At 53.5% G+C, this 12,970-nt stretch overlaps 2 protein-coding genes and 7 non-coding genes across 10 annotated transcripts in view; 3 read left to right on the top strand and 6 right to left on the bottom strand.

The window, feature by feature from the left end:
- Positions 1-81: 81 nt before the first annotated feature.
- On the bottom strand, positions 82-211 carry LOC128148665 (small nucleolar RNA SNORA35). The gene has a single exon (XR_008237358.1). It is a non-coding gene; the product is annotated as a small nucleolar RNA SNORA35 (small nucleolar RNA).
- A 678-nt stretch (positions 212-889) lies between these two features.
- On the bottom strand, positions 890-7,208 carry RPS8 (ribosomal protein S8). Its single transcript, XM_052801804.1, has 6 exons — positions 7,039-7,208; positions 6,060-6,166; positions 5,577-5,676; positions 2,854-3,029; positions 1,745-1,874; positions 890-1,053 (listed from the first exon to the last, which is right to left on the bottom strand). The coding sequence occupies exons 1-6, from the start codon at positions 7,040-7,042 to the stop codon at positions 944-946; spliced, it is 627 nt and encodes a 208-aa protein (XP_052657764.1). The 5' UTR covers positions 7,043-7,208; the 3' UTR covers positions 890-943.
- Positions 1,269-1,340, bottom strand: LOC128148652 (small nucleolar RNA SNORD38). The gene has a single exon (XR_008237346.1). It is a non-coding gene; the product is annotated as a small nucleolar RNA SNORD38 (small nucleolar RNA).
- Positions 2,516-2,588, bottom strand: LOC128148653 (small nucleolar RNA SNORD38). Its single transcript, XR_008237347.1, has one exon. It is a non-coding gene; the product is annotated as a small nucleolar RNA SNORD38 (small nucleolar RNA).
- On the bottom strand, positions 5,768-5,871 carry LOC128148655 (small nucleolar RNA SNORD46). Its single transcript, XR_008237348.1, has one exon. It is a non-coding gene; the product is annotated as a small nucleolar RNA SNORD46 (small nucleolar RNA).
- On the bottom strand, positions 6,236-6,320 carry LOC128148651 (small nucleolar RNA SNORD55/SNORD39). Its single transcript, XR_008237345.1, has one exon. It is a non-coding gene; the product is annotated as a small nucleolar RNA SNORD55/SNORD39 (small nucleolar RNA).
- A 502-nt stretch (positions 7,209-7,710) lies between the features above and the next one.
- On the top strand, positions 7,711-7,825 carry LOC128148645 (U5 spliceosomal RNA). The gene has a single exon (XR_008237339.1). It is a non-coding gene; the product is annotated as a U5 spliceosomal RNA (small nuclear RNA).
- A 962-nt stretch (positions 7,826-8,787) lies between these two features.
- Positions 8,788-8,902, top strand: LOC128148668 (U5 spliceosomal RNA). The gene has a single exon (XR_008237361.1). It is a non-coding gene; the product is annotated as a U5 spliceosomal RNA (small nuclear RNA).
- A 394-nt stretch (positions 8,903-9,296) lies between these two features.
- KIF2C (kinesin family member 2C) overlaps positions 9,297-12,970 on the top strand; it is a 19,576-nt gene continuing 15,902 nt past the window's right edge. Inside the window, exons 1-4 of one of the 2 annotated variants that reach the window (XM_052800406.1) lie at positions 9,297-9,475; positions 9,619-9,713; positions 11,406-11,510; positions 11,739-11,787. In XM_052800406.1, coding sequence (XP_052656366.1) covers positions 9,412-9,475; positions 9,619-9,713; positions 11,406-11,510; positions 11,739-11,787 — 313 coding nt within the window. In that variant the 5' untranslated portion in view covers positions 9,297-9,411. Of the gene's footprint in view, positions 9,476-9,618; positions 9,714-11,047; positions 11,179-11,405; positions 11,511-11,738; positions 11,788-12,970 lie in introns of those variants that run through there. The other variant, XM_052800407.1, reaches the window with a different exon arrangement.

Raw genomic sequence — 12,970 nt, 5'->3', positions numbered from 1 at the left:
ACGTGCCCCAAAACATCCGGAAAAGCTTTTGTTCACCACAGCTTTCCAATCCCACCACAAGTGACAGGGCAGAAAGCTGGAGTTTGTACCCAGCTTTCGAAAGGGACAGACCATGACAAGAGACTGGCCCTTCTGCTAGAAGGAATTTATCTTGCACTGCAATGAGACCAAGGAGGTCAGGGGAAGACCAGCTGGTCATTGAGCAGTGCAGCCAAGTTCAGTTAAAAGAAGATACCAGACCCTGAAGGCAATCATACAACCAGGCAGTTAACACCAAGCGATGGCAAAAGGGGCTGCTGGCCCAAACCACAGGATGTGAGCATGTGTGATCTGCAAAGGGGAGGCAGGAGGTACCAGCTGCAGAGGCCAAAGGTGTAAGAGAAAAGTTTTCAGCCAAATGTAGCACAAACGCAGTCTAAGACACACCGCTGCAGCTGCAGAGCTGCTCCCTGGACAGCCCTCTCCTGAAGCAGCAGGACCTCTTTCCCCACTGACCTCACTCCAAGACCCCAAACATGGCGTGTGCTGACTTAACACACCACAGAAGAAGGGGGACGCGTGCCCAGCCAGACCCCGGCAGTTCCCAGAAAGCCAGAACTCTCCATGGAGGTGACATTTGCACCTTCCTCCTGCTCGCAGGCTTCCAGTACTGGAAATTCTCCACTTGAGCCAAGTCTGACAACACTTTGCCACACCCACTTGGTCCATTAAGTCACTGTCCTAGAACCCAGGGAGATGTTTTAGTCGAGAGCATGTAGGATCAGAGCTTGTCTGAAGACACAAAAGCGCTCAGGATTCCAGGAGAGATCCTTCTTCCTTCACATTTTACAGGCAGCAGGAGCTACGCAAGCCCCCTCCACCCTGCACACACAAATGAGCACACAACCCCTTTACTGTAGTAGACTCTTGGTTTTATTCGTTCTCTCAGCAGAATAGTTTTTATTCATTTGCCTTTTCTGGCCTTGATCTTCCTCAAGTAGAACTCTAACTCCTTGCCTTCCAACACGTAGCCATCGGCTCGGCCACACTGTCCAGGTCTGGAGGCAATGCAGGCTGCAACGAGAAGTCATCCAATTAAAGAAGTTTAATAATTCACCTCCCCAGTATATACACAAAATGAAATAAACGCTGCAGGCAGTCTCTCTGCAAAAGCAGAGAAGAGCAAGTTATCAGTAACAGACACACCAGTTTATGTGCTAGCTTCAGTACCTCCCCCTAAGGTACCGTGCTCTTGAAGCTGCTCTGCAGGACTGAGTCCCTAATGAAGTCCTCTTCAGATCTCCAAACTGTCATCGCTCAAGTTCAGTAGCAGAACTGGACAAAGGTCTCATCACCAGAAGACTTCAGAACACTGAACTATTCCTCGGAGCTTGAAACCAGTCAAAGCTGTTACAAGTTTGTGGGACATTTTTCTGACACACAGTGCAGACCACAGGTCTTTGCTCATTTTGCAAGTTTTGAGGCCCACTATTTTTCTCAAAGGCCAACCAGGAACAATCAACTCCAGGAGCCTGGCTGGGACATGTACCAGTTCAAGCTCCAGCAACAGATTTCCTCTTCCTGCCAGAAGTGGGGTGACTCCAGAGAAGATAAAAGAACAAGTTACATTTAAGACCCAGAAGAATACCCCTGCAGATATGGAGAACACCCCATCACTTTCACCCTGCAGTTAGCTCTGCTCTGGCACACTGTTCGTGCCCCAACTCCCTTATCCCCACCCACATGAGTGCTGCCAGGGACTCACCAAGCAGCTTTCCTTGCTGGAACTGCTCCTCAAGAATACTTGCTATCTTGGCATTCTTCTTTCGCTCATCGTATTTTTTCTGGATCTTCTTTGAACGCTTCTTGTTCAAGATTTCCTCCTCTTCAGGAGTCTAAAAACAAGACCGTAAGTTTAAGACAAGGTTAAGCACATGGCCACCTTCTCCTAGAGCAGGTGGTCTCCACTAACATCAAGGAGACCCTTGTATTCTCAGTGCTGTACTGTGTTTCCCAAGTCAAACCTTCCAGAGGTACAAATATGTCCACCTCACCGAGCCAGGCGCTGTTTCACTTTGGAGGCCAAGAAATGCCATGTTGCTAACTAGAGTCACTGCTGACAACAAAGCACAGTGCCCTAGGGAAGGGTGCTCTTCGACAAACGGTATTGCAAAGGTTTCCCTGATGAATTAATCCTCCTCCAGAAAAGTGAATACTCTCCCTCTCCAGACATGACAGCACTTGGGTGTGGTGCAAGTCCTGGCAGACAGGTTTACAAGCTCTCCCTGTGCTTCTGAACTGCACAGTGCTCAGCTAAAAGTGCTCTGTTTTTAATGCAAGGAGACCTAAAGCTGAGTGCTACACATAAGGGTTTAAATACCTTCTAGCAGTCTGGGGTTTGGATCTTAACAAAATTAAAAGGCAATGGGTCTGGATAGTTTAAAGGCACTCAAAAGCAAGCTGAAGTTTAGTTCGCGATCTACAAGCTTATCATCAAAGCAATCATTCCCCAGCACTAGGACCTGACCTGCAAAGTCTTCCTCAGCACCATTAAGTGTCATCGTTCTCCCTTCAGTAGCAGAGCTGGACAAAGGTATCATCATTAGAAGACCAAAGGGATCGATAGGTAGGTCCTTGTGTACAAACAGGTGCAATGCCTCAGAGAGAGCTCCATGGTACTGAACACTCCATTAACAGAGCCAGACTTATCCTGGGAACTGACAGGAACGTCACCCAGACAACCAATGTTATCACTGGTGGGTACTCAACCCTATTCTGGCAGGCACTGTCCACTCCCAATGGCTAACTGCCTCTAGCAGGGCAGACTCTACTTTTGACAAGGAGTCAAAATGACAACATCAATCCCAGACACACCAGTTTGGCGCCCTTCTTGCGTCCAAGGGGCAAGGCATAGTGGGCTTCGTACCACTGCCGGTACGGGGTGCTGTCAATGAGAACGATGCAATTCTTCACCAGGGTCTTTGTCCGCACCAGTTCATTGTTTGAAGCGTTGTAGACGACATCGATGATTCTGGTCTTGCGAGTGCAGCCTTTCAAAAGAAGAGTATGAATTCAAACTTACAGGGATCAGACAACTGAGAAGACAAGACCACAGCATTTCACACACACCCTCAAACCATCTCACACTCATCACCCCCCTCAAATGTCCTCCAGCTTCCCTGGCATTAAATTATATTTAACTGAGAGATCCATCTATTTTTCATCAGTCCAACTTTCTGTTGCTAGGACAGAGGCCTACAACTGGAAACCAATTCACCCCAAGTGAAAAACTGGGATCTGTGGCCTTGCTGGATCTCATCTCAAGTAAGACTAAGCAATGCTAATAAACTTCTGGAAGATACCTCAGCAGATGTGTATTGGGTTTGCATGGCAAGGTTTTGGTAGCGGGGGGACTACAGGGGTGGCTTCTGTGAGAAGCTGCTAGAAGCTTCCCCTGTGTCCGATAGAGCCAATGCCAGATGGCTCCAAGACAGACCCGCTGCTGGCCAAGGCCAAGCCCATCAGTGACGGTGGTAGCACCTCTGTGGTAACATATTTAAGAAGGCAAAATAAGTTGCTGTGGCACAGAAACTGCAGCTGGAGAGAGGAGTGAGAACATGTAAGATAAACAACCCTTCAGACCCCAAGGTCAGTGTAGAAGGAGGGGGAGGAGATGCTCCAGGCACCAGAGCAGAGATTCCCCTGCACCCCGTGGGGAAGACCATGGTGAGGCAGGCTGTCCCCCTGCAGCCCACAGAGGTCCACGGTGGAGCAGATATCCACCTGCAGCCCGGGGAGGACCCCACGCCAGAGCAGGGGGATGCCCGAAGGAGGCTGTGACCCCATGGGAAGTCTGTGCTGGAGCAGGCTCCTGGCAGGACCTGCAGATCTGTGGAGAGAGGAGCCCACGGAGCAGGTTTTCTGGCAGGACTTGTGACCCCATGGGGGACCCACACTGGAGCAGTGTGCTCCTGAAGGACTGCATCCCATGGAAGGAACCCACGCTGGAGCAGTTTGTGAAGAACTGCAGTCCGTGGGAAGGACCCACATTGGAGAATTTCATGGAGGACTGTCTCCTGTGGGAGGGACCACACGCTGGAGCAGGAGAAGAGTGTGATAAGTTCTGCCCCTGAGGAGGATGAAGCAGCAGAAATAATGTGTGATGAACTAACCGTAAACCCCATTCCCCATCCCCCTGCGCTGCTGTGGGGGGGGTAGGTAGAGAATTCGGGAATGAAGTTGTGCCCCGGAAGAAGGGTGGGGTGGGGGAGGAAGATGTTTTAAGATTTGGTTTTATTTCTCATTACCGTACTCTGGTTTGATTGGCTATAAATTAATTTTCCCCAAGTCGAGTCTGTTTTGCCCGTGACGGTCATTAGTTGAGTGGTCTCTCCCTGTCCTCATCTCAACCCACACGCCTTTTGTTCTATTTTCTCGCACCTGTCCAGCTGAGGGGGGGAGCGATAGGGCAGCTGCGTGGTGCTTAGTTACTGGCTGGGGTTAAACCACGACAAGATGCCAACTAACATTGTACACAGGGCTCAACCCCATATGTACTTCCTAGAGTTACTGAATTAAGCCGTATTGAGTAGGACTGCTCTGCAACACATACTAGAAACGATTTTTATAGGACAAGGGTTTATGAGTAAATTGAGAGGGGAAGCTGATGTTTTCACCCTTCCAAGACCCACCTGAAGCGTTCAGTCTCAGCTACTAGATTTGACTGTTTAGCAGTTGCCTGCTCTGGAGACACAGCCCTCCAAGTATGCAAAGGCCAGGCACAAGATGGGTTTTCTCCTCTTTGCTCATGTACCTCATCCTTGTTCTGCAAGGTAGGCTCAGCCCCTTCACTTCTGTAATAATGCCTATAAATGACAGCACTTATCACAGCATGGACAACACTCTGTGATCACTGAGGAGAAAGCACGTCCTTTCTCCCTCACACCACGCTGCCCACTGAAACACCACCTCACTGCTGACTTTACCATCGCACTGAGTAACGCTGAACAGGCCCAGGCTCAAGTTATATGGTTTTCAGTTTGTAATTCAGAGAAACCCCACCTTGCTCAGGGGAAACACTGTAGACTCCCCTCTCACTTCTGTGCTTCCCGCTTTTGCTTAGCAAAACAGGAGTATGAAGTAAACTGCACCTGCTAGGATTTTTCTGAGAAGGCATGGCCCTAGGACAAAATCCTCAACACCCTTCTCTCTTGTACAAGACCGCCTTTTAGTAAGTGTTCATCAATAAACAGAAGAAGTTGCATTTATGAAGAACTACCCATGTTTAGGTTTTCTGTCCCTCTGTAGTACTCCCCCAGTAAAAAGGTAACACGAGCACATCACTCAGTGTAACTATGACACTCCAATCACTGTGAACTTAGCAGACATCCAAGTCTCCTAAGGCCACGTAAGCTCAAAGTTATCATCACGATGCATGCTGCTTCAGACCCAGTACTGCAAGCTCCGCGATCTTCAAACCCAGCCTACAAATCCACACTTGCATCATCATCATCCTGCTACTCTGCAGCAGTAGCAGAGACCAGCACAGCTGTAACGGAATTTTCCCTTCCAACACATCAGGCTTACGATGTACTTACATTCCGATCCCCAGGAGAAGTTGCCAACATCCAACCGAAGGGCACGGTACTTCTTATTTCCACCACGAACCCTCACTGTATGAATTCGGCGTGGGCCAATCTATGGTCAGAAACAAACACCAGGGTGTTGTTGGCGCTGGAATGCTGCATAGCTCACACAGGAGCCCAGCCAAGTCCTAAGCTCAAAGGCAATGTGGTCAGTGTAACTATGACAAACCCCAGCATCGGCAGATACGGTAAGTGACCAGAACGGTCTGTTGCATCTACCTAAGGTGAAAATTTCATCACTCCAATTGCCTCTTACTGCAAAAACGTATCACTGCTTTCCATAGGCATAGAGAAAAGCACCACATCTTAAAGAAGCAGTGACAGATACTTAACCACTCACAAAACACAGCACATATTTAAGCCTCCAACAGCGCACAACCAGCAACCTGGGTGTCTGTAAACACAGCTACTGACCACCCTCCCCAAATCACTCACCTTAGTGTTGGCAGGAGGTCGCCCCAACTCATACTTCCTCTTCTTGTGGTAAGGCTTCCTCTTGCCCCCAGTCTTGCGACGCTTATGCCAGTTGTCCCTGGAGATACCTGAATGGAGAGCAGTGCGGTCAGAGGATTGCACAGAGTCCACCTGGCCACGGCATGGGGAAACGGTTCTGAGTCCTCAGCTCTCCAAGGTTGGTATCCGCACAGTGCACTCAGCCTTATGCAGCAGTCAGAGAAGCTTCATCATTGATACTCAGACCCACCTCGACCTCCTCCCTTCCAGCAGGACCGTGCAAGGCAGACAGACTCCCTCCACTCAGACTGTCTGACGGGTGTCCCTTTGGGAAGCAGCCTCTCAACCTACCTCATGTGCTGGGCACGCTATGAGAAGTACCCCAGCCCAAGCCGCCAGGCACACTACAGCAGACACCCTACGCTATCGGCGGGGTCTGGTAGGTCCTCCATGGGAAGGGACCCCCATCCCACCTGCACGCTGAGCCCTGACGAGACGCACCCCAACACAACCCTCCTTCTGCCCAGCCCACTGGGTCCCCTACAGGGATCATCTCCCCAGCGCACCCCGCCTCCCGGGTCCCCGACAAACCCCCGCCAACCAACTCCTTCACAAAGTCACCCCCCACCCCTCCTGCTCGGTCCCCCAGAAAGCCGTCTCACCTCATCCGCAGGGTTCCCTGCGGAAAACGCCGAGAGCGAGCTCAGCGCTCGGGGCCTGCAGCAAGGCAGGGCAAAGCAAGGCCGTCCGCCTCCACCCCCTCCCCCCGCCGTCGCCATGTTGGGCCTGGGCACCCTCCCCCCGCCAGCAGCTCGGCGCCGTCGCGGCCGCCCCCAATAGCGGGCGGTGCGGGCTGGCGGCACCCCCCGCTGCCACCCGGTAAGGGACAGGGACGGGCAGCGGCGGCGCGGCGAGCAGATGGCGGCGGATGGCGGCCGGGCCCCGCGGCGGCCGAACTCACCCATGGTGCGGCACTGGCGCAAAGAGGCGGGGCGGAGCCTCACGGGGCGGCTTGGCGGGGCGAGCTCTCGCGAGGCAGTGACGTCACCGCGGCGGCACCGCGGGGCGCGCGCCGTTGCCTGGCGACGCAGCGGCGGTGGGGGACGGCGGCGGGGGGCGGCGGCGGCCGCCGTCGAGTGTCAGCCTGTGTCAGCGCCGGGGCTGCTCCGCCGGGGCACCAGCGGCCCCGGGCTCCAGCCCGCGGCCCCGGGAGGGAGGGGAGCGTTGTCGGGGGTTTGTCTGACGCAGGTCCGGCCCTCCCACCCCGCGGGTCACCTCACCAACGCCTCCGGGCTGCTGGCAGCAGCCCCCGCCCCCCCCGGAGCTCCCCGCCCCCCCCCGGACTACGGCCGTGCTCGGCGCTCCCGGGCCGTGAACGCCTCATTAGCATACAGATCATTAGTATTCACGTTATTTGCATACCCAGGGTGCACTGCGCACCGGCAGCGAGGGACCGGGAGATAATACTGCCGCTACCGTGTCGCTGGGCCCGGATGCGGGCCTGCCATTGTGCGCCGCCGAGTGGGAAGGGGCGGGACGGGGCAGCAGGGACCGGCCGGGGGCAGCGGCGAAAGTCGCCGTGTCTGGTGGAGTGACAATCGGGGGTGGCGTTTCCGCGGGGAGCACCGTAGTCATACTCTGGTTTCTCTTCAGATCGCATAAATCTTTCGCCTTTTACTAAAGATTTCCGTGGAGAGGAACAGGCACGAGTGTCGAGTAATTTTTTGAGGCTCCATTTCGGTGGAGCTATCCTTTATCTGGTTAAAGGCAGAACAGAGCAACGGGGATACAAAAACTACCGAGGCTGCATTGGGACTCGAGCGCCAACGAGCTGCCAAGGTTTCCTCCAGTGCCCCCGGTGGAGCCTAGGTGGGTCCGGCCCGGCTGACGGCAGGGGCGGGTCCGCTGGTCGGGCCTGCTCGCACCGACCCTAACCCCGCCGGGGGCGGCCGCCTCGCTACCCGTGTCTGGTCAAGAGAGGAGCGGGCGGGGGGGCCTCGGGCCGCCCCTTGTCCCGGGCCGGGCGGTGCAGCGGGGCCGCTGCCGGGAGGCGGTTCGGGCTCCGGGAGAAGCGGTTCGCTGGGGCCCGGCCCCGCAGCGCTGTCCCCGGAGCTCCAGCCCCGCCGCTCTTGACGCCGCGGGGCTCCTGGGCGGGCCCAGCCGCTACCGCCCGGGGCTCAGCGCCGTGCGCGGGGCTCGGCCGCCTCCCCCCTCGCCGCCGAGCTCCGGCTCGCAGCGGCGGGGGGGGGCGTACGGCGGCCTCTCCCGGATCCGACCCGAGCCAAGCCGGGCGCCGCGGGGTCCCTGCCCGCTTCCGCTCGCCGTCCCCGGCCGCCCCGCTCCATTCCACTCCGGCCCGGCCACCCGGTTCCCTACCGGGCGCGGGCGCCGCCCGCGCCCCGCCCCGCGCTGCCTCCCCTCCGCTCCCCTCCCGCCGGGGGCGGGGCGGGCCGCCTCATTAGCATGTGGCTCATCAGCGCGGCGCCGATTAGCATACCCGCGGTGCAGCGCGGGTGCGCGCCGTGCCGGCCGCGCTGGACACCGCCGCCCCGAGCTGGCATGGCCGGCGGGCTCGAGCCGAGCCGGGGATGCCGGTAGCCGCGGGGGCTGGTGTCGGGCCGGGTGGTGCGGCGGGGTTCGGATGAGGGTCGGCGTGTGCTGTGGGGCGGCAGCCGGCGGCGGGCAGGTGGGCGGGGGCAAGAGGGCTGTTATACTCTGGTTTCTCTTCAGATCGTATAAATCTTTCGCCTTTTACTAAAGATTTCCGTGGAGAGAAGCACACGCGAGTGTCGAGGAATTTTTTGAGGCTCCATTTTGATGGAGCTATCCTTTGTGTGGTTAAAAAATAAGATAAAGTCTCTTTTAGAAGCGACAAAGCCGGAGAGTGGTTGTCCTCCTTTCGCCCCCTGACAACCACTCCCCCCCACGCCCCCAGCCCCGGTGCAGCGGCGGCTGTACCGCCGGTCCCGGACTGCACCCTGGCCCCGGCCCCGATCGCGGAGCGGGGCCTCGGTCCGCCCCCGCCCTGCCGCAAGCCGCCGTCAAGCAGCGGGGCCGACTGCGCAGGCGCGCCGAGCGCCGCCCGCGGGGATCGCCGCGGGCCTTCTCCGCCTCCTGGGAGCCGTAGTCCTGGCCCGGGGCACGCCGGGAGCTGTAGGCGGCCGTGCGCGCAGAGCATGCTGGGAGCCGTAGTCCCGCCCCCCTCCCCGGCGGTGTTTCCCAGTAGGCCCCGCGGCACGCCGACGCGCGGGGTTTAAATCGGTGGCGGTTGCCTGGGCCTGGGTTTCGCTGCCGGGACCGGAGGTGACACCGCCGCTCTCCTTGTGCCTGCGCCATGGACTCGCGCCTCTACCGTCTCGTGTGCCCCGGCCGCGTCATTAACATCCAGAGGAGTAATGGTGAGGGGCGGGGAGGGGACCGGGGCGTCGGCGGGGGGGTGGGGGTCCCGGCCGCCGCCTCCCCCCCGCAGCGCCCCTCGGCAGCCGCGGGACTCGGGGGGGGGGGCGCGGCCGAGCCGAGGCTCAACGCCGGCCTCTTCCAGGCTTGATCCACAAGGCGACGGTGAAGACGGTGAACGCGGACCGGTCCTCCGTGTCTGTGGAGTGGTGCGAGGGCGGTGCCGTCAAGGGCAAGGAGGTGAGTGACGGCCTGACCTTAAGGTTCTGCGCAATTACAGCAACGCGATGGATGCGCCCGGGTAAGGCGCGAACGCGGCAGAGGAGCGGTGCCGAAACCGGGCTCTTCCCGCTCAGGGCGAGCTGCGGGCTGCTCAGTCGGAACGCCCCGGAGTCCTAGTTTTCTCAGCTCTGGGGCTTTTCGTGTCTCTAGCAATGGCCTTCAGGCTTTTCCCAGGAAGGACATGGTGTGCCACCGACGAGGTGCCGCGTTACGAGGGCTCCCTTTGATTTCCTGAGTCTCTGCGCTGGCGTGAAATACACACTGTGTGAGGTGGGGTTGGGAGGCGGGAGAGTCTGGGGCACATGAGGTTGGTGCGGCTGAAATCCTGACACTTAACAAAATCTCCTTTGGTAACGAGCAAACATGCTTGTCCTGCTGGTTTCTCTGGAAACATATATACTCTAGAGTTTAGTTAAAATCTTAAAGTTGTCATTGGCTTGTTCTTTGAAATGGGATCTTGTACTGCCTATGTGTATGCTGGGTTCATATATGCAAAATGTGCATTTTCAGATGTCATTGCTGGCTAAATTGCATGCATGTGTTACAATACTAAAACTTTATGAAGATGCTTCACAGTCCAGCAATTTTCTTATACGTTTGCATACACACTGTGTATATACACTTATGTACATGCATATATTATACTGCCTACGTATACCTGTTTCTGAGCTAATTCACTTTCCAGTTAGATACTTACAGATTCCGTATAAATGAAATTTTAAAGATTACTTCTCTTACGTTAGAATGTAGTATCCTCACACTTTACAGGGGTTCATGTACTTGTTTTTGCTATTTTTATGGACTCTTATTTCATTTAAGTAACTTAAAAGTTAATTGAGAACTCCAGAACTTCCTAGAGTGGTGCTTGTGTTGCTTTGTTAGGTGAATTCCAGTGCCAGCTGCTGTGATACTGGAGTTTTTGTGTACACGTGCTTTCAACCTCTTCTGGGCGGTTAGGTTTGAAAAACTGAACCGAGAAAGTTGCTGTCTTTTGTGCTCAAGCCTGCCCTTGGCTGCCTGCCCCCACTTTGTTCCCCCTGCCCTGTGGTTGCCTGCGCCAGGGCACTGCAGAATGTGGTGAAGGCAGGATTATGACTTCACTGGAGGGTCAGGCAGGAGGTGGTAGCTGGCCCTAGGTGAAATCACTTGCAACAGCAAGTGAAAATGCAGGTGAATTGACTTGTGGATTAAATGCTGAATCCTTCATTTCCCAAAGTCTAAGCAGCTCTTTGAAGTTTATTTCAGTAAGCACAATCACACAGTAAATACTTAATGCTTTCCTAGCACAGAAGTCACAGAGCAGCTGAGATTTACTAAGATTAGCAGTAAGAGATTAAAGCAGTTGATGCCAAATGTGCTTTGCCCATCTCTTCAGAAGTGTTCTATGGCACCTGCAGAGCTGCATGGTATTTGGCAGATGAGGGTAAATGGCTTAACTAGCACATTTCTTCCAGCATATTTGGATGTATGAGATTATTCAAATGGAATATGAACTACTGTGTTGCCCTTCCAGGCAATTTTAACCTAACATTTGGCAGGCAGTGGGTCAGGTTCGTTTGCCTGTACTGAAAGTCAAGGTTAAAAAAGAAAAATGCTGTAAGCGGTAGCAGCAATATTCCGCTCTGTAAAATCCTGTCTTTGCTCTTGTAGATTGAGATTGATGATGTGATAACAATAAATCCTGAGTTATCAGAAGAACTACTTGCTGCAGATGTGAAAGAGAACCTTCCTTTACAAGAGAATGTAACTGTACAGGTAAGTGCTTTAAAGTGATTTAGTCTCTCCTAAGGTACTAAAGTGTCAACAGCGTAGGTCGTTATAAGCAATACCCTCAGTCTTCAAGTTTGAGGTCTCTAACTTGTCTTTTCTGTCTCATAGTTAAGACTTTGGTCAGAAATTCTTCTTGTATCAATGTTGTCTTGAAGTGCTGTGCTAGGTGTTTGCAGCTTACTCTGATTACTTACAGCATTCATTGTTTTTCAGAAACAGAAGCGTAGAACAACCCTTTCAAAAATTCCTGCTCCACGGGAAGGTGAGAAAATGTTCTCTTGTCTGCTATACCCCTGTGAAACTGTGGTGGTCTTTCATTGTAGACACAATATTCTACTTTTGTGCGTCATAAGGCTGCTCATTCAGGCAATGCTAATCAAGAGCATATTGTTTCATACCAACATTTTGGACTCCGGAGTGCAGAAACTTTGCTAACAGATTGCTGCCCTGTTCCTGTGAGCTGGGGTTTGTTGATGTGTTCCCCTTTTCTGCAGCGTTGCTGTAGTTATTCCTTGATACTGCTTTAAATGTCACTAGGCAGTTACTGTTGCGGTGAGTTTTAAAGTTTCATATGGAGTTTTGCAGATGCCACAAACAACAAAAGGTAAGTGGCAGTTATTAAGATTAAAAGTGTCAAAATGAGAGTGGAAAGGACAAGAAAGAAATAGCGGTGCCAAATGGATGTCTCCTCTTCAAGCAGTCCCCCTAGACAATAACTAGAGCTTTATCCTTGGAGACATTTCAGACCAGGCAGGCAAAGTGCCAGCTGGTGCGCCATAGCTCAGTGACTCTATGTCAGAACAATGTTTTGAGCAAAGCCAGAAGGAAAAGATAGAGATGTCGCAGTGTGGCATTGTTAAGGAATTGTTTTTCCTGAGGTGTCAGGAGTTAGAAAACTCCCATGTTTTCTACCTTCTTTTAGCTTATTCATTGACTCTTTTGACTTTTTGAATTGCGAGTGGCAGCATTTTACAGGTCTATTTGTAATACACTTGCATGATGCTGAGGTTGAATGGTTGCTAGTTTAATTATTATCTTAAAGTGCATAGTTAGCCAAAATTTGTGCTTTTCCATGCAATTGAGCTGTAAACAAAACATCTGGGCTTGTCTGGCCTCTTCTGTTGTATGCAATGCAAGAGAGGGAAGCTGGTACCAGAAGACAACAGTACAAATGCCCTTGCATCAGAAAGGCAGGAGTAGTCCGAGAAGCTTCAAGTGTAAAAAGCTGTTCTGTACTAGAGCATCCTGATCTTCCTCAAATCCAGAAAACTCTCCATAATTTGTGAACTGGCAAGCAAAATGAAGTGGTAAAAGTCGTGACTGTCTCTAGACAGGTCAGTTAATGGAGCTGGATAGCCAGCTAGAAAAATAAAGGTGTGTTAATCCAGTCACTGATTGATGGAAAAGTGTCCTCACAAAGGTCATGGCTTTCCTGACATATAGAA

The sequence above is a fragment of the Harpia harpyja genome, chromosome 11, assembly GCF_026419915.1.
Source record: "Harpia harpyja isolate bHarHar1 chromosome 11, bHarHar1 primary haplotype, whole genome shotgun sequence".
In the NCBI taxonomy this organism is placed as follows: domain Eukaryota; kingdom Metazoa; phylum Chordata; class Aves; order Accipitriformes; family Accipitridae; genus Harpia; species Harpia harpyja.
The sequence above is the reverse complement of the archived record's forward strand: the minus strand, read 5'-3'. Positions and strand labels throughout refer to the sequence as shown.

Excerpts from the sequence above, each read along its gene's own strand:
- RPS8 (XM_052801804.1), bottom strand. Across the intron at positions 3,030-5,576 it reads CTTCTCCTGGGGATCGGAAT|GCTGCACTCGCAAGACCAGA; the intron begins GTAAGTACATCG and ends TTCTTTTGAAAG. Across the intron at positions 1,054-1,744 it reads CCAGCAAGGAAAGCTGCTTG|CCTGCATTGCCTCCAGACCT; the intron begins GTGAGTCCCTGG and ends TTCTCGTTGCAG.